Source organism: Salvia miltiorrhiza, chromosome 4 (genome assembly GCF_028751815.1).
Source record: "Salvia miltiorrhiza cultivar Shanhuang (shh) chromosome 4, IMPLAD_Smil_shh, whole genome shotgun sequence".
In the NCBI taxonomy this organism is placed as follows: Eukaryota; Viridiplantae; Streptophyta; class Magnoliopsida; order Lamiales; family Lamiaceae; genus Salvia; species Salvia miltiorrhiza.
The window spans coordinates 55,880,044-55,897,634 of NC_080390.1; the positions used below are offsets into that span (position 1 = coordinate 55,880,044).

A 17,591-nucleotide genomic window follows, 5' to 3' on the forward strand; every position below is an offset into this window, starting at 1 on the left:
AATAATAATAATAATAATAATAATAATAATAATAATAATAATAATAATAATAATAAAAGGTAAAAATAATAAACTAATCCGTATCCAGTAACAACTTACCTAATTTATTGATAGATGAAGAAGATCGATGTTTATTAAAGATATACTTGCTATGGCTCGGCAGAATTTATTGATCGGTATTCGTCGTGTGTTTAGAGAAGCAAATGTAGCTGCGCATGAGCTCGCTAAATATGCTGGTAGAGGGGATGGTTCGGTTTGTTGGACTTGTAATTTCCCCTGTTGATCGAGGGACATTGTTGATTCCGATATTTCTTAATATATGAGTATATTGTCTTCTTAAATAAAAAACAACTTACCTAATTTTCTATAACAAAAACTAAATGTGAAATTAATTGAGATGATTCAAACGTATATTATGTATTCCGGAGAAGTTACAAAATACAAATAATAAAGAAAATTAATTACAACATAGACTATACATACCAAGACCACATGCACACAGCCTTGCTAACAAAAATTCACACCAAAAACTGGTGTTTCTGCAAAAACTAGACAACATTTCTTTTAAAGTTATCATAGAAACAGAACATTAATCTGTTTGAAGTCATAGGCTAATCTAGAGGCCGATCACCAACTCACCTAACACAAGGCCAAATATATGTGTATATATATATATATATATAGAGAGAGAGAGAGAGAGAGAGGCTTAATAATGAAAACAGGAAATGTAGAAAACCTGAGAGTGAAGTTAGAGCAGCAGCAGCATGGCTAGTCCTTGGCTTCTTCTGCAGGCCATTGATGCACGCTTTGTTCGGTCGGGGAGCCCGGCACGTAGGGGACGAAGCCTCGGCCACCAAAGACGGGGCGCATGAAGGCATTGTCGAATTTCCTCCAGTAGTAGTGAACGGTGCGAGTAGGGGTTGTGAGAAGCATGCGTAGGCTGCTCGGGCGGACTACAGGCTGCTCGTCTCCGTGGGCTCCGGACACCTGCCCGTTGCCGCTGAAGAGTTCTGAATCCGAATCCTGACTGGCAAGAAGAGGCACGGTGAAGGACTTGGGCGTGCCGGGCTCTGAAGACATTGATCTGTTGAGCTGTTTTGATGAGGGCATCAAGAATCTCACCAATGGTTTCGTAATCAGCCCGCAAACCTGCATCAGTGTAGAGGATTATTCGTATACGCAGCCGTCGGCAGACACACGTAGGGGCGAGGAGGGGCTTAAGCCCCCACCAAGCCAATTCTTCTCTTTTCGTGCAAATTGTTGTGCAAAAGCCCCCCATTAATGAACCAAACACATCACACTAGGAGGAGTTTTTAAGATGTCTTACCACGGTGCTGAAGAGCACGACGGTTATGGTGCTGGTGATCATGATGGCATTGCCGCGTAACTGAGTGTGGCCTGCCCTGGTAAACTGCGCGGCAAAGAAGAAGAAAGTCGGGTTAATACGACACGGATTGGTACCCGTTGAGTAAGGATGTTTGTTATAAGGGTAGTCTTGTGTAAGACTGCCAGACGGGTAATGAATCAGATCCATACGCTATACAACACCAGCAAAATTACGAACACGGAGCTCGGTGGAGCAGAGGATTCCTTTTTACCTGGTTGTAAGCAAGAGCCATGGATACAGCGCCTCGCATAAGTCCAGCCCACCATATGGTAATCTGCAAATCAAGGTTGGTGAAACTATGCAGAGGCAAGTAGATATAGGTCTTGCACAAATGAAGATTATAGAGTTTGTACTTGCTGCTTAAAGTCGATTTTCTCGCGTGGAGACTTCTTGAAGTTGGACAAGATTGACAAGGGAAAAACAAAGGCTGCTCTTCCAACCATGATCAGTCCAAGTAGAATTGCACTGACTTTGATTGAGGTTTTCGGGCTGAAAAATGGAAGGCGATGAAGTAAATAAAATAGAAAACTCGTGAATCAGGAAAATGGTACGATGTGCAATACGTACCTGTCGCTTACAACGCTCCACTTCTCAATGTCCAGAGCATCCATGCCAACATATAGAAATATGAATGTCTCAGCAACAAATGACAATGCTGCAAAGGTGTGTCTGCATTATGGTTGAAGATATACTTTGAAGTAAACATGAAGCAAAGAGAAATGGAAGCAGCAAAAGAAAGAACTTGATCGAATGGTCTGAAAGTTTAAGGTGATATCATACTTGGTTGTAACTCTCGAGTTCTGAGTCACATTATGCCAAGTGTAATGTGACATTACAATCCCACAAAAGAAGACGGTGAGGATCCCGCTTAGATAGAATAACTGCAAGACACCTCTGACGTTATACAAAAAGTTTAATTCCATAATGTTGGGATCTAGAACTCAATATAGTCACTAAGTTGAACCTTATAAATAGCAAAAATCTTACTTCTGCCGACATGTATGATAGGTAAGCCATGAGCATCATGATTGCAACCTCGCGGTCAGTTGAGTGCCTGCAGTTGATCAGAGTACTTGAGCTGTAAATATTTTTCCTTTTCTTTAACATCATCAAAGCCAAACAGCAAAAAGGTTATTGAAAGGTTCCACAATTTCATGATGCATCGGGGGTTTAGCAATAGCAAATCAGCTGTGCAAGCTCATTTCTTGCATGTCTTTGGTAAATTATGTAAGCTCTGGTGAAGTAGCAATTTTCAACAGTGGATATAATTTATACGAGTCAAAGACACACTATTGGTATTACCTTCCAAAATAAAGCTTCTTTATGATATAAGCGCTGAGCAGTCCAAGCTGCAGTGAAAACAAGATGTTTAGTAGCAAGTAGTAAATGGCATTTTGGAAGATAAAATGTATTCACACCCCCAACTGAAAAAAAAGAAGAGGAAAGAGTAACTCACGAAAACTCCCAACACAGTGCTTGAGATAAATAAATAAATAAAATTTCCAATCAGCTGCAAAGCTATAGCTGAATTGATACGAGAAAGGTCAAAATCCTGGATTGCGTTGAAAAGCACCACTGATGTTGCATCATTAACAACGCCTTCTCCAAACACTAGACTGTATAGTAGTGGTGTCTCATCCTGACATAGCACCTGTGAAATTGCAAACATGTTGCATCATCCCATAAAGAATTTTTTCGATGAGGATTTTAACATCAAACAAACAAAACCACGAAATGAACCTGCAATGTACAAACAGAATCTGTTGCAGCAAAAATAGCTCCAATTGCTGGAAATACAAAAGGTGGTTAAAAGCAGAGATGAATAAAAATATTTAAATGTGTGTGTGTGTACGCGCAAGAGAGAGAAGAAGAAAGGGAGAGGTTTTACCAAGATAATCCCCAATTACAAGACCAAGATCCATTTTGCCAAAGATGGCAATAGCACCTGCCATAATATAGAAGATTAGAGTAACGCAAAAGTCAATTAACATTCCACAGATAAAAAGTAAGCAAAATATTATTTAGCACATAATAGTTCCATTTTCCAGCACCAACTAACTCTATTCTCTCCCTCTTTTCTCTGTCTCACTCCATTTCATAAGTTTCCTCACACCAAACAGAATCATCCTTCTCAAGATATATAAAAATACAAAACAAGTATGTGAACTGATTTTCAATAAGTTGTAATTCTATATATGACTTTCATCTGAAAATACCATTTAAGCCTGTAACATGTTACAAATAATTTTAGCAGTGTGCTATCTCTCTCAAGCTTTCTTTCAACTTCCAGTTAATCAGGAAAAGCTAAGAACAAGGTCAGTCAAAGATGTAGAAACTTCAATGAAACAGCTGATGTAGACTTTCCTTCACAAGGAAGAGCACTGCATCAAACAGCACTCACACAGGGTCTTCCATTTTCACTTTAAGGAAATTCAGTTCAAACCACAAGAATGAAAAGAACAAGTAAAAGGTACACGACAATGTGCATCTTGAGAAACACAGGATTGCAAAGAATGATATGTCAATAGGCAAGAATCACCTTTGCGGAAATAGATAACCATAACTGAGATGTATTAAAGGTAGATTGCCATACCTAGTGATATGATTGTGAAAGATACTAGTGTACCGAGTGCTCCAAACATCATTATAGTCGCAAAATTGCGGAAGAATTGTTTCTTCTTAACCTGGAACCTGATTTTTAAATTGAGCCATGAAAAGGGCACTCAGAATATAGTAGTACATAAAAGGGTGACTAAAATTAAAGCAAAACAGATATGCAACTGATAGAGTGAAGAGGAGACTCAAACAACTAAAGAGGCACACAAAGCAAACTGTGACCCTATAGTAGAAAAATCTTACCCAGCATTGAAGATGATTGGAGGAAGGAGATAAATGAAGAAAAGATCTTCGCTGAACACAAAAAGATGTGAGCTTTTCCCTCCACTTACAAGTAAAATCATAACTCCGGTCCCCACACCCTGTCGATTTGAGTTGGTAGTAGTCATTTTAAAGGATCAAAGATACACATAATGACTAAAAAATATGCCATCCGAATCACAGGCAGCCAAATGCATTGAACATGAATACTCACAATTATAAGGGCAGTGATTGATTCATTCATCCAAGGACTTTCCTCCAATAGATGACCGATCACAATACACGCACAGAGGAGCGTGACAAACAAGGTGATTGAGACCACTGAAGCATGGTCAGAGGTTGACAAATTTCTCACCGTCTCCAACACAGATCTCAAATCAATCCCCATTCCTTCCTATATTCAAATTTTCCACACCACGTTGGCAAGATTAGCAGAGTTCTTATACAACTGAAGATTCTAGACTCAAGGATTAAGGCAAAGGCAATAACTTCACACCAGCTAAATTTCTGTCAAATTATGCCTCTTGTAATTAATTACCATGTTCAAACGTCACCAGCTGAATCCAACAAAACCACATAGATTACACGAGCATGCAATTATTAAATACATCACGTGAATCAAACTCTGATATCATCTTATTATGAATATCATGTTTCCCACCAGTAGGCCAAATTCGCACTACGTTTTGTCCACATCTTAATAAACATTTTAAAATATTGCATCGGTTATTTTGTAAATTAACGGCTACACGATCGAAACGCAATCACTACACGAAAACTCATGCAAATCCACATCATTAATTAATTCATTAAAACAAAAAAACGACGCAAATACGGCTACATGATTGCGCAAACGAACACAAAACCACCAACTTTTCCACACAACTACACCTCGAAACAGAGCAATATTACCTGCGGAGTTCGAGACGAAAAAAAACTATATGAATATTGAACTCCGAACTCCGCACGCGAGCGATCTGAGCTTTCAGATTCCAAACGCGAATAAAAAACTTCGTTATTCAAACTACGTTTCCTCTCAGAACGCGGCGAATCGACGCCATAAAAAAAACCAGCCGAACAGCGGAGAAATGTTAATGCAGACCTTAAATCTGAGCTTTTCTTCTCGAACTTGCGCAATGAAAAAACAAAACAAAACAGAATCGAGAAACTTCTAGCTGCGAAACTCAGCCTTTCTTCTCCTTCAAATACAGCGAGGAAATTGAAGATTCCAGAAGAGCTCCTATACAATATCACGGATTTTGACGCATCTTTGAAAAAGTTCCAAATATCTTCTCTACATTGATCACTCTTAAATCGGAAACGAAAAGGAAAAAAAATCTACGCAGAAAATTGTGGAAGTATGTGTTGTGTGTGAAATAGAGGGAAAATCGACGGGCTAATAGAGAGTCCGTTTATGGGAAGTATATATACGCAACATATATGTGAGAGTGAAAACGATTGGAGTCTGGTTCTTTTTTCCTTTTTTTTTTTAAATCTAAATATAGCAAAATGTAAGTAATTAAAAAGGACACGTGGAGCCACGGATGTGGAGCCCGCTATTTTCAAAGCAATAATCCCCACCGTCCTATTTCCCTAGAGTTGAAGACGCCTTTTTTTGTCATCTAATCCAACGGCTGAAAATCACGGTTGAGTTGTCGTGTTGGAAACTTTTATTGATGTAGTATTAAATATTAAGATTATTTTAATTTACGCAATTAAGTAAAATTGGACAGATTTAAATTTAAATTGCTTTTGTATAAGCCAAGTCACATGATAATTGATAAGTGTGTAGGTTAGGAGAAGGAAAGAGCACCACGTATTAAACTAGCTTTTAATTTTACATAATTAGTGTAATTAATTTCGATGAACACGTGCTTTCAAGACTCTTCTTCACAAGGATTATATTTATTCAAGTTTACAATTCTTAAAATATTAGACTTATAATATACTCAGCCCGTCCCATTTGATCTGATCTGTTTTTTTTTTTTTTATGTTTGTCTCGTTTAACTTGATCTGTTTTCTTTTTGGATAATCGATTTTCACTATAATCAATATAAGTTCACACATTTTTACAGTGAAGTAAAATGAAAAGAGCAATTTTTATTTATTTTTCACAATTCACGTACAAACACGGGCAATATTTTTAAGACAATGTCTCATGTGAAATCGTTTTATAGAGCCAAATTTACATTATTTATTCAATATCAAGATTCAAATATGAATTGTGACTTATAAAATAGTTTTCCCAATGATAAAAGAAAATGTTTTAATATTTATATGTGTCGAGCAAAGGCCATGATATCTGCTTGCTTATCACAGACAATAAGTATTTTTCAATAGTATTCGAATTTGTTTTTAGTGATACACGAGGGCCTTAATTTATCCAAATGATTAAATTCATTAACCATATCTTGGCACGTGCAATGAAGCCAAGGCTCCTTTCTTTAATCATCATTCAATCAAACAAATATAAAATTATTTATGGGCCATGAGTATATTCAAACAAACATGAGTATAAAATTATTTATGTTAATGGATAATTAACACAATAAAACTACTCAAATTTGATAATGCATACATTAAAATAATTGCTTCTATAAGAATATATATTAGAAAATATCCATTTTTTAGTGAAAGGATTAAAAAACCATTGAATGTGATAAAATTTGCGTAGAAATCAGTGACATTCTGACGTTAATTGCTCAAAATATATTTTATCGATAAATTCATTAGTCGGTCAGCTGGCAAGTCTACTAGCAAATATATTTGTCTATTGAAAAAATACATTTCAAGCGATTAGTCTCATAGTGTCATTAATTTCTATGCAGATTTTAATATTTTTTACTTAAAATTAGATGTTTTTTCACATATTTTTATAAAAAATGAATAATTTCTACTTATAACTTAATAAAATGAGCATTTTATTAAAGTTTTAACCATAAAAAAATATTGTCAAAAATATAATTATTGAATATATATAAACTTCGCTTTATTATTGAGCTTACAGAAACAGTGTTTGCAGAAAAGGAGTAAAAACCTCACTGCACAACAGTTTCAAATTTGCCTAAGTAGAACTACAATCCTCTTATGATATCAAATCATCATGGTTTAATTAACCACATTGTTTCTATCTAAATCATATTTATATATATATGTATATACATGTAACTCATCCTCTTATGCAGTTTGCAGGCGACGCCGAGCCTAGAATGCCTCGTCGTCGCGGCCCTCCTTTGACGCTACGTCGTCCGACCTCCGGATCGGCCGGTTCAGGCACCGGGCAAACTGCGCAAACGGAGAAAAGTGCTCGGGGGTGAAGAAGGAAGCTCCCATCCGTTGGTACGTGAACGCGGCCACTGATGAGTTGGCGGCCAGCACCGTCTTCTTGATCTGGTCGAAGCCCCCGGAGAGGCCGGAGGGCAATGAGTTCTGGCCGGACACCGTCACCCCGTGCTCTCTGCACGAAGATGTTATCTCCTCGAGCAGCGCCTGCGGGCTCGAGCGGATCTCGGCTGGCTGGTGCTCGTCGGCTAGGTCCATCCCCGGGAGTATCATGCCGCAGGCGTTTCTCGAGAAGATCTCGGCGACACGGTCGTATCCGTCGCGACCGGCCGGGTTGTAGAACCCGGCCGTGAGCTCGGCCGGGCGCGAACGGGTCCGGTGCCATGAGTGGACGAGGGGGACTCTACCGGACACGGTAATGCCGGCATCTTTGAAGGTCGAAGCCGCGAGGGACAGGATACGGTCGCCATGAGATAATAGCTGACTCGAATACCACGAGAGGAAGAAATCGCCGTACGGCGTCTCCCAAGATCCGCCGTTTTCGGCAAAGAAGCCATCGGAGAGCGGAGATAGGTCGTCGCCGGGGGCGTCGTGGGGACCACCAAGACCCCATAGAGGACTTCCATTTGTTTCAGCATGCTGCTTCAGATTCTTTAGCATATATCTGTCATAACACTGGAATTCTCCAGCTCCGCGGATGCTTTTGTCGAGCCGGTGATGCGATGGATATCGAAGCTCGCCATCTGGGCCAAGCCCAATCGTTACACTCTGTTGAATTCAAGGAAAATAAGCAGCTAGTTCGAATGACTTACACTAATATCCAATCACAAAAACTAGTGTAAGACGGCCAGACGAGTCAAGATGTGTAGACGGGTAAAGTATCCAGATTCAAGTTGCATATCGGTGTTTGGATCCGTATCATGACACGTATGGCAAATCTTGACCCCTCGGACCGTCTTATACAATACTATCCCTCCCTTATTCGATCGATCAAAATGAAATGCAACTAAAATCAGCAAAATCAGTTGGAACGACACATGATTATCCGATAGAAGAGTAGTCCATCAATCAAGATAGGTGAACTTACCGTTATTGTAGAACCCAAGAAAGGCGAGAAAGTAGCTTTGAAGTCATCACAAAACTCCTTGTACACTTGGACCGGAGTCTTTCCATCTAAGACAGGAATGTCACCCACGGCAAATGAGAGACAATCTTTGTACTGCTGTCCCAACCTATCTGAAAAGTAGATGTCCGGATCGCCTTCACCAATCCGAGAAACCCATTCCGGGAGGCGAATCCCGCATTCTTCCGAAGCATGGAAACAGAGCGAGACGTGAAGCTCAAGGCCCAATTTTTGGACCATATCCACAACAGCAAGGTAGCTTGTCCATTCATATTTCCCCATAGCTTCCCTCTCGGCTACTCCCCACCAAATCGGGAGCTCAACACCGTTCACACCCAATGCTTTCAAAGCCTTCAGCCCTGCAGCAATTGCTCGTGCCCGGTTTATCTTATTAGATTTGGAGACGGTATCAAGCGGCAGACCAACGAATAACTTGATCCCATCAACCTCCTGCAATAAAAGGCAAAAAAGCCTCTCATATATCTCTCTTTTTACAATTTGTAAATGCAGAAGACCATCTAGAGAGATAAGCATTTCCATTCCTATCAATCTCAAAACCGTAGGGAAGCACATGGAATATCAAGAACAATGCCACACACAACACATGTATGATGAAGCCACATTGATTTTTGATGAGTTCATAAGCAGTTTACTTCATCTTTTGAAGGTGAAATTCAATATAATGGAACAGATTCAATAAACATTATACATTCCTAATCGATCTCATAACCGAAACGAAGCACATGTAAATACCAAGAACAATTTCCACACACAAGTATTATGAAGCCACATTGATTTTTAGATGAGTTCATAAGCAGTTTACTTCAGCTTTTGAAGGTGAAATTCAATACAACGGAACTGATTCAATAAACTTACACATCCTTATCAATCTCAAAACCAAAACGAAGCACATGTAAATACCAAGAACAATGGCACACACAAGTATGATGAAGCCACATTGATTTTAGATGAGTTCATAAGCAGCTTTTGAAGGAGAAATTCGACCGAATATAACAGGTTCAACATAATATACTACATGAAGAGATTCATCTTTACCTTATTTTTGAACATTTAAGACCTCACATTGGATTGGATCTTGTAGCAGATAAATTAAAACAGAATTCCAGCACCAACCACATAAACTTAATATAAATTCTAGTTCTAATTTCTCAAAACAAAGCTCATACACAATTCTCTTTTTCATTTTACCAATCCTCTAAACAATGCAAAACATATAATCAATTTCAAGAATACTTCAGCCTTAAGTAGATAATTTCTGCAAATTTGAAAATCATGAAATAACAAAATATCAACACACACAAACACACACAGAGTAAAAAGTCCATTTCTCATCACTTCAAATGTAACCCAATTAAGAAAATACTTAGGAAAAAAGCAGGGCTTAACACGAGAGAGAGAGAGAGAGAGAGAGAGAGAGAGAGAGAGAGAGAGAGAGAGAGAGAGGCAACTTACATGCTTGGTTCTTGAAATTATTGGAGCTTTCTCAGAATTGACAGCATCTGCAATTTGAGCAGCAGCAGAGGCTCTGAGAGTGAAACCCACAGCAGATTTCGAAGGCCATTTCAAGCTTTGATTGTGAATGAAGCAGCACGTTTTCGGATTATTGTTCTTCAAATTGCAGATTTTGGCACCCAAATTCTTGCTAAAACTAAACAGCCCAGCATCAAAACTTCTTCCTAAATTCACCTGTGAGCTTCGAATAGCTGAAATCTCCATACTTGCATAAAAGCCGGATGAAAAAAAAAAATATTTAACAACCCCCCCCCAAAAAATTGAATCTTTAGCCCCAAATCTTAGGGCGTCTTCTTCTGCGAAAAAATTGACTTCGTTTCTGGCGTGATTGGTCTCAAAATCTTGATTTGAATAAGCGAATATTGGGGGAGAAGGGCCCGAATTTGGATTGAGAATTTGAGAGGAAAAAAAAAAGAAAATGAATATGAAATGGAGAAGATAGAATTTGAATGAAATATTTTTTGGTTGATTAAAGAAAACGGCAGAAATTTTAGGATCACATCACAAATGCAAGGAGCGAGAATTTACTATTTTTAAATCGATAATCCATTACACCAAAAAGAAAATCTTGTTTTTTTTTTTTTTTTTTGTAATCTATAAAAAAAAAACAATTTTTTTCACCGTTAAACCCCGGAATTAAACGAAAAAAAAGAAAGGGTAATGGCCTTGATTTGGGATAAGATTGCTTTTCAATATAAATGAGTTTGATTTATTATTTTTCTATTTCCCTTTTCCGACATGCAGAATCCCAATTAATTTGCGATCACAGGATATTTTTGTGGATAAGAAAACGTGGAGACACATATGACATGTACTGAAAAAAAAACATTTAATAATGCTAAATGTGCCATTTTTTGGGTTTTAAATTGGGAGAGATAATAATGATCTGACACGTGGCGGAGGCCCAGATGCAAGATGACTAATTGCTGACTCACTTCCAACACATTTTTTTAAGGATTGCACAAACCTCAAAATCTGAGCTGCAAATTACTGTGGATAAGGTTTTTGGCCTCCAAGTGTGACTCGTCGTTGCTCAAATTATGGAAAATAAATAAATACTAACATTATAAATAAAAATCACATAAACTTTTTTTTTTTTATCGGGTAAAATCATGTTCAATTTAATATCAATTTAAATAAATAAGTTCTTTCCCTTAAAGATTAACAACTTTCTCAGAAGGCCAACACACACTAATTTTTCTTCTTCTTTTTCTAAAAGATCATAAATGGTCTATACAATAATCTTCCAATCCAAACAAATTGTTTATTTATTCCCCACAAGTTTTTCGTTTCCAGCTAAACTTTTCATTACCGAAAAAAATAGAGAAAAAATTACAATTAAAATAAAATAAAATGATATTGTTAAGAATGTAAAAATTCTTGAATAAAAAGGCAAGACTTTGATTTTTTTTTTTTTTATGATTTTTATCCTAATAAATATATCAATTAGTGACAAATTCCTACCAATTAGTTTAGTGTTGTAATCAAGGCCAAAATTATGGCCACCAATAATTGTAAGTGTATTTAATTAAAAAAAATGGTGGGTGCGTCTAGAGTTATAGAAATCATCAAGTCACCGTGCCGGGCTGGGCCGAAAATTAGAATTCATTTCGGGCCGGATCAAAAATCAGTCGGGCCCATTTTTCCGCAGCACGGCTGGCCCGAGCCCACATTCGAAAGGGCAAATTTTACACCCGGCCCAAAAATTGTTTTGAGTTTCAATATTTTGTAACTTAAATCGGACTAATAATATTTATATTCAAATAAAATTGACAATTTTTAACAAAACAAAATGTAAGAAAATAAAATTTTGCATTTGGTAAGACCAATTATATCATAATTTAAAAAGGGACCCATTTTTTCAAAATAAAAAATAAAATTCTCTCATCATTTTCTCAAGTGGTGGGGATGATCAAATTGGCATAACAAATACAAACACATGTGAAAATGCTTAGTAAAATGTAAATTATTTCATTGGTTTTTTTCAGGTTCACTAAAAAAATCAAATCAAAGCTAAAAAAAGAACAACTACATTTAAGATATTCCGAGAAAAATAAATAAATGCCTTTTGAGTAAATTAAATTATAATCGTATATACCAATGGAACACCTAACATTGGCCTTTTCCTATTCTAGCAACCAATCAACTGCCTTCTTTACTCATGAGAGTGTGGTCTCATTAGCTCGACTTAGAAGGCGTTGAACCCGAACCCGAACCCGAACCCGAACCCATGACTACACCAACGCCCCGTCCGGATCGAACCCGAGCCGGGAAAGGGTTCAAGAGATGAAGATACTAAACCTTGATGAGGCCAAAGAAAAATGTGAGTTAACATACACATAAGAAAGGCAACCAGGGGGCTTAGCCCACTGGCCACCAGGTCCTCACTTAAGTGAAGTGACCCGGGTTCGATCCCTCTTGGGAGCGAATTGGAGATTGGAGATATAAGGTGGATTTGGTGAATGAAGAGATAAGGTGGTTCTTGAAGTGGATGGGGAACTAACTACTAACATCTAATATGACTTTGCCCGATCAAAAAAAAAAAAAAAAAAAAAAAAAAAAAAAAAAAAAAAAACATACACATAAGAAAGGCTCTGCTGATTCCCAAGAACAGTCGAAAAACACGAGAACCGGATTCCGTCACCTCTCGAGGCAGTCCGACGTTTCTTGGCTCGGACGCAGCGCGCGAGTTTGCAGCATCCGCACCTACATTGTGTTGAACAAGTGTCGAAAACGATGCTACGTCACCGTGCTCGTCTCGTTGCCTCGGGCGGAGTTCTTGTCTCTGCGATGATCCTTCTTCGACGGCTTGGATTTCCTCCGGGGAGCTCCGAACGCGGAAGGGTTCACCAACGGGCCCGACCAGGCCTGGATCGGGTCCTTGGCGTAGGAGAAGTTCATGGAAGTGAATGGCACGTCGGGAGGATCAAAGGCCGGATCGACGTGATGGGACGAGCCAAGAGGGAAACGGAGCCCTCCTCCGTCCTGGTGCGGAGGAGGGAACTTCTCGCTCTTGCTCTTTGCGTTCGCGTGACTGATCAGCCGTCGTCTCTGTTTTGTCGAGGGCAAGATCGTGAGAATACGTCGTAGAATCATAAAAAAGGCGATAAACATGAAATGCCAACAGGTAAAAAACATACATCGATGTTGGTTTGTAGCTCAGCGTTGGCTTCGGGGGCGGGCATTGCCCGGATTCCTCGTTCCCGTGGACGAGGAGCCTTCTTGCCAGCGTCGTTTTGGGCTTTACCGGCAGCTCTCAACCTACAACCACATAGATCCATCTAAAATCTTGAATTCGATCAAGGTAAGTAAAAATGTATGGTTGAGAAAAAACCTTCGAGCTTCTTCATCGCGACGTTTGGCATCCATCTCCTTACTCGGTGGATACTTCGGGAGGCTGGAGGGATCGCACGCGTGAGGCTCGGTCGTGAAGAACTGTGACGGGAACAAAACGAGATCTCTGTAACGCGTAACCCGCAACGCATCTATTACTATTATAAAAGTGTGTATTTTTACGAAAGAGAGGCTTACTTTGCTCTCTAGTGCCGATGCAGCAGTTTGACGCTCGCTCGGATCAATCGCAAGGAGCGTGTCGATCAGAGACAACGCTGATGGCGGGAAGTCCTTAAACGTCTCGTGTATGCATCTTTTGTACGACTGCTGGGGCTTGAATATGGTCGCGTGAGGAAGCTTCGCCTTCTTCCAGTACTCCTCCGATGGAGAGCCGCATAGCTTGAAGATCCGGTGCAGCTGCTCCACCTAACGCAAATTCAAGAGTTTCGTCTCAAACACGAGGAACCCTAGACGAAGAAAGCTTGCGAAAAACCAACTATTAAGTGGCTACACAAACTCGTTCAAACGAAAACCTCATACATCAGACAATGTATCAGAAACACCTAGATTACGAAACCTAAGATCATCAATTGTCGATCATCATATATATGTCAGATGGAATTATACCTCGGTTCTTCCGGTCATGATAGGCTTCCCAGCGAATAGCTCGGCCAAGATGCATCCCGCGCTCCACAAGTCCACCCCGACACCATACTCAGTCGCACCAAGAAGCAGCTCCGGCGGCCTATACCAAAGGGTAACCACGCGGCTAGTCATGAGCTGCTTGCTGTTAGGGTCGTAGGTGGAAGCCAATCCGAAATCAGCAATCTTGAGCACCCCTCCGTCGTCAATGAGGAGGTTCGACCCCTTGATATCACGGTGCAACACATGGCGGCTGTGGCAGTGCTCGAGGCCGGATAACAACTGACGCATGTAGCATTTGACCTATCATTCCATTCAGATTACGCATATGAGGAAAAACTACGAAGCCAACTGCGAAAAGGATACGAAATGAGTATATGAGAAGAGCCCACCTGGGGCTCAGTAAACTTGACCCCGGGGCTCGATGCAAGGCCGGCTAAATCATGCTCCATGTAATCAAACACGAGGTACAAGCTACACGACATCCGAGATGTCACCAGTCCTTGCAGCTTCACGACATTGGGATGATCCAAGCGGCGCAGGATCAATATCTCCCTCGCCATGAACCTCACGCTCTCGGGTTCCAAGTTATCAAACCTAACCTTCTTCAACGCGACAATCTTCCCCGTTATGGTATCTCTAGCTTTATACACATTACTATAAGTACCTTGTCCGATCTAACACATAATCACAAACACAACAAACCATACACACAATTAGGTAACGCAACAAACTAGGAAAAAAGAACTAAACCAACTTCTTACCTTATCAATTTTTTCGAATGAATCAGCACGACGAGGTGTCCATCCGTTGATGGCCTCCCCGGCCACAGCAGAGAGCCAAGACGGCCAACCGGCAGCCACTTGCTCGCCATGGATGTGCTTAGGAGGATTACTTAGCCTCGGATTTGGCCTCGACCTCCTCCTCCCGCCCCTTGGCCGTCGTGCATTCTCCTCCTTCCGCTCCTCCTCCTCCTTCTGGCCCCCATTCTGAACCTCACCACCCCCTCCTCCTCCTCCACCACCACCTCCCTCCTCGGATTTACTAACTGAACCAACCACTACTTTCTCTCGCCTCCCTGATGACAAGGCCAAATCTTTCTCTCTCTCCTTCTCAACTACAAGATCCCTACTCGACTGGATCTGTTTCCCAAAAACACACCCCATTTCTCAATAACCCAAAACCTCATTTCTCACCACATACTACACTCTTGCACAACATCCAAACCCCACCACAATATAACCACACCCCTCCAAAAAAAATCAAAACTTTACACCATAAAAAAAAATCTTGAATTCCCAAATCAGATCAATCTCACTCACTGCACCACCTGAAGTATCCAACAGCAACCAATGAAATGTGCATTTTTCCACATCGAATTAATGAGTAATGAATAAAGATACAGTCTTTTACTCAATGGAAAAGAAAAAAAACCCTAGCTTTAATTGAATCATAGCAATAATTGAAATACAACATTTCAAGAATGAACAAGCAAAGACAGCATACCTACAAAAGGCAAAAACACAATAATATAACAGTAGAAACTATTAGCCAATGGATTTTATTGCGACTTACCTTTTTTTTTTTCAGCTGCCCTTTTCTTGTGGATTAAACAAAAAAGATCAAGAAGTGAGCTAAAGCTGAACAGTTGAATTCCCACTTTCCACTTTGGTCAGAAAATGGAAGAGGAAAAAGAATGGGTTTTTTGTGTTTGGTGTGAGTGGGGCAAATGATCAAACACCAGATCTGCGCTTGTGAGTGTTCGATTTGCGCATATTTTTTATTTCTCGAATAAAATATAATGCTTTTAGAGAGAGAGAAAGCGTGTGCTTCGATTTTGACTTGAGGCAGAAAATTAAACTGTTTTTTCTTGCAAACTTCCTAGTCAAGCGAATTGGATTTTTCTTGTGATATATTTTTTTTTTCAAAAAAAAGTAGATATATTGATTTTTGAAAGAATATATACATTTTAAATTTATACAGTTTTGTAGCATTTATGCTCTGATTTAATATTGTCAAATTAGTAAATCAAAAATTGTTATTTAGTGCGAGAAAGAATCTAATGCGAATGATCTGTAAGTTGAAAAAGCTCGAAACAGCTCGGAGCTTAGCTGATTTTGTTATTTTTTTTTAAGATGTAATAATTTGAAAGTCGAATTTCTTTTTGAACTCCTAATATATTGTTCATTCTGATCTGGACTTGTTCATTCTGACCTAGAATAATACTACGGCTATCTTTTTCCTCTCATAAAATGTATACGAATAAGGTTCGAAATATTAAATCATCATATGCATATTTCAAAATATACATAAAAAGGAATATATGTCATTTTCCGTTCAAGATCTCCAAACTATACAAGACAAAATAAAAATTAATTTTTAAATCCAATTGAAGAAAACATTAAAATCACTTTCATTTAGAAAAAAAAAAGAAAGAAGGGCATAATCAAACAAAAAGAAATGCCTGTATAAAGTAGACAAGTGAAATCCCCAAAAAAAAAATTGACAGTAACCTAACAAAATTTGGAAATGAATTATTTGTGGTAGCACTTTTTGTCGATAGAAAAAAGTTATACAAAATATTTGGATATTCAATTTATACCATGGATATTATTTAGTTCCTACTTATGTAATATAATTCATCCATATAAATATACAAATGTTGTCTATGCATGTATGTATCTATTAAGAAAATGAGGGAGATTTTGTTATTGGAATTTAAATTTAAGATATGGTGATAGCAACCCAACATCCAAAATAGCTATTAGTGGACTAACATTGACAATGACACAAATATGTCACTACAAAATGTATTCATTCAAAATCATTTAAATTCAAAGCTAGTTCATGTGTGAATGACAAAAGTTGATATAATCATTGTAAGTTGTCCAAATCTTTCCCTTTTCTTTTCCTTTTTTCCAACCATACATAATTCAAATATCTAAAAATGCATACGCAATATACCTTGTTAGATATCGTAATTATTTATTGTACTCAATAAAAGAGTAATAAATATGTCACACGCAATATTCTGAATCACGTAAAAGAATATTTATTTCCAAAGCTTCCCTTTCCCTTTTCAATTCTCACTTCATTACCTAAATTCTAGTATCAAACTTAGCGTAAACTCAACAAAAATACATAACTTCTAAGCGAATGATAATTAACCTAATCCATCGTATGAGAAAAGAAAATTACTAATCCATCTTATTAAATGTGTTGTTTAACTATGATCATTTTTCATAGTGAACTACAAAATATATTTATAAAGTAATTAATTTTTAAAGAAAATGTATATATTGCATTTTTTTTATCACCCGTAATATTATTTTTTTCTAGTGAAACAAATAATAAAACTAGGAGTAGAATTTATCTCCCCCTAAATGATGTAGATAACTGACCATGTGAGCCCAA

The 17,591-nt window shown here is 38.5% G+C and overlaps 3 protein-coding genes across 5 annotated transcripts; all 3 read right to left on the reverse strand.

Annotated features, from left to right (window-relative positions):
* Positions 1–383: 383 nt before the first annotated feature.
* Positions 384–5,678, reverse strand: LOC131020956 (sodium/hydrogen exchanger 2-like). Of its 3 annotated transcripts, XM_057950011.1 has the most exons (16): positions 5,367–5,677; positions 5,177–5,246; positions 4,479–4,658; positions 4,247–4,365; positions 3,981–4,078; positions 3,276–3,332; positions 3,128–3,174; positions 2,844–3,038; positions 2,690–2,736; positions 2,375–2,441; positions 2,168–2,268; positions 1,955–2,056; positions 1,741–1,876; positions 1,599–1,661; positions 1,328–1,411; positions 384–1,149 (listed from the first exon to the last, which is right to left on the reverse strand). In XM_057950011.1, the coding sequence occupies exons 3-16, from the start codon at positions 4,650–4,652 to the stop codon at positions 769–771; spliced, it is 1,671 nt and encodes a 556-aa protein (XP_057805994.1). In that variant the 5' UTR covers positions 4,653–4,658; positions 5,177–5,246; positions 5,367–5,677; the 3' UTR covers positions 384–768. The 3 variants fall into 3 exon arrangements, with proteins under 3 accessions (XP_057805994.1, XP_057805995.1, XP_057805993.1); XM_057950012.1 differs by lacking the exon at positions 5,177–5,246 and having other exon boundaries at positions 5,367–5,678; XM_057950010.1 differs by having other exon boundaries at positions 5,177–5,677.
* A 1,560-nt stretch (positions 5,679–7,238) lies between these two features.
* Positions 7,239–11,034, reverse strand: LOC131020958 (inactive beta-amylase 9-like). Its single transcript, XM_057950014.1, has 3 exons — positions 10,143–11,034; positions 8,634–9,119; positions 7,239–8,314 (listed from the first exon to the last, which is right to left on the reverse strand). Exons 1-3 carry the CDS (start codon positions 10,404–10,406, stop codon positions 7,469–7,471), a joined length of 1,596 nt encoding a protein of 531 aa, XP_057805997.1. The 5' UTR covers positions 10,407–11,034; the 3' UTR covers positions 7,239–7,468.
* A 1,747-nt stretch (positions 11,035–12,781) lies between these two features.
* Positions 12,782–16,011, reverse strand: LOC131020959 (probable serine/threonine-protein kinase At1g54610). The gene is made up of 8 exons (XM_057950015.1): positions 15,753–16,011; positions 14,942–15,507; positions 14,570–14,854; positions 14,163–14,480; positions 13,734–13,961; positions 13,537–13,637; positions 13,343–13,463; positions 12,782–13,253 (listed from the first exon to the last, which is right to left on the reverse strand). Exons 2-8 carry the CDS (start codon positions 15,341–15,343, stop codon positions 12,942–12,944), a joined length of 1,767 nt encoding a protein of 588 aa, XP_057805998.1. The 5' UTR covers positions 15,344–15,507; positions 15,753–16,011; the 3' UTR covers positions 12,782–12,941.
* Positions 16,012–17,591: the final 1,580 nt, after the last annotated feature.

Bases quoted from the DNA above. Each gene is read 5' to 3' on its own strand.
- LOC131020958 (XM_057950014.1), bottom strand. From the start codon at position 10,406: ATGGAGATTTCAGCTATTCGAAGCTCACAGGTGAATTTAGGAAGAAGT. The intron at 9,120-10,142 runs GTAAGTTGCCTC...CTTTTATTGCAG, and splicing joins TAATTTCAAGAACCAAGCAT to GAGGTTGATGGGATCAAGTT. The intron at 8,315-8,633 runs GTAAGTTCACCT...TGAATTCAACAG, and splicing joins TCTTGGGTTCTACAATAACG to AGTGTAACGATTGGGCTTGG.
- LOC131020959 (XM_057950015.1), bottom strand. From the start codon at position 15,343: ATGGGGTGTGTTTTTGGGAAACAGATCCAGTCGAGTAGGGATCTTGTA. The intron at 14,481-14,569 runs GTGGGCTCTTCT...ATGGAATGATAG, and splicing joins TCAAGTTTACTGAGCCCCAG to GTCAAATGCTACATGCGTCA. The intron at 13,254-13,342 runs GTATGTTTTTTA...TCGACAAAACAG, and splicing joins AGCTACAAACCAACATCGAT to AGACGACGGCTGATCAGTCA.
- LOC131020956 (XM_057950012.1), bottom strand. From the start codon at position 4,652: ATGGGGATTGATTTGAGATCTGTGTTGGAGACGGTGAGAAATTTGTCA. The intron at 2,269-2,374 runs GTAAGATTTTTG...GGTGTCTTGCAG, and splicing joins TATCATACATGTCGGCAGAA to TTATTCTATCTAAGCGGGAT. The intron at 1,150-1,327 runs GTAAGACATCTT...ACACTGATGCAG, and splicing joins TCGTGCTCTTCAGCACCGTG to GTTTGCGGGCTGATTACGAA.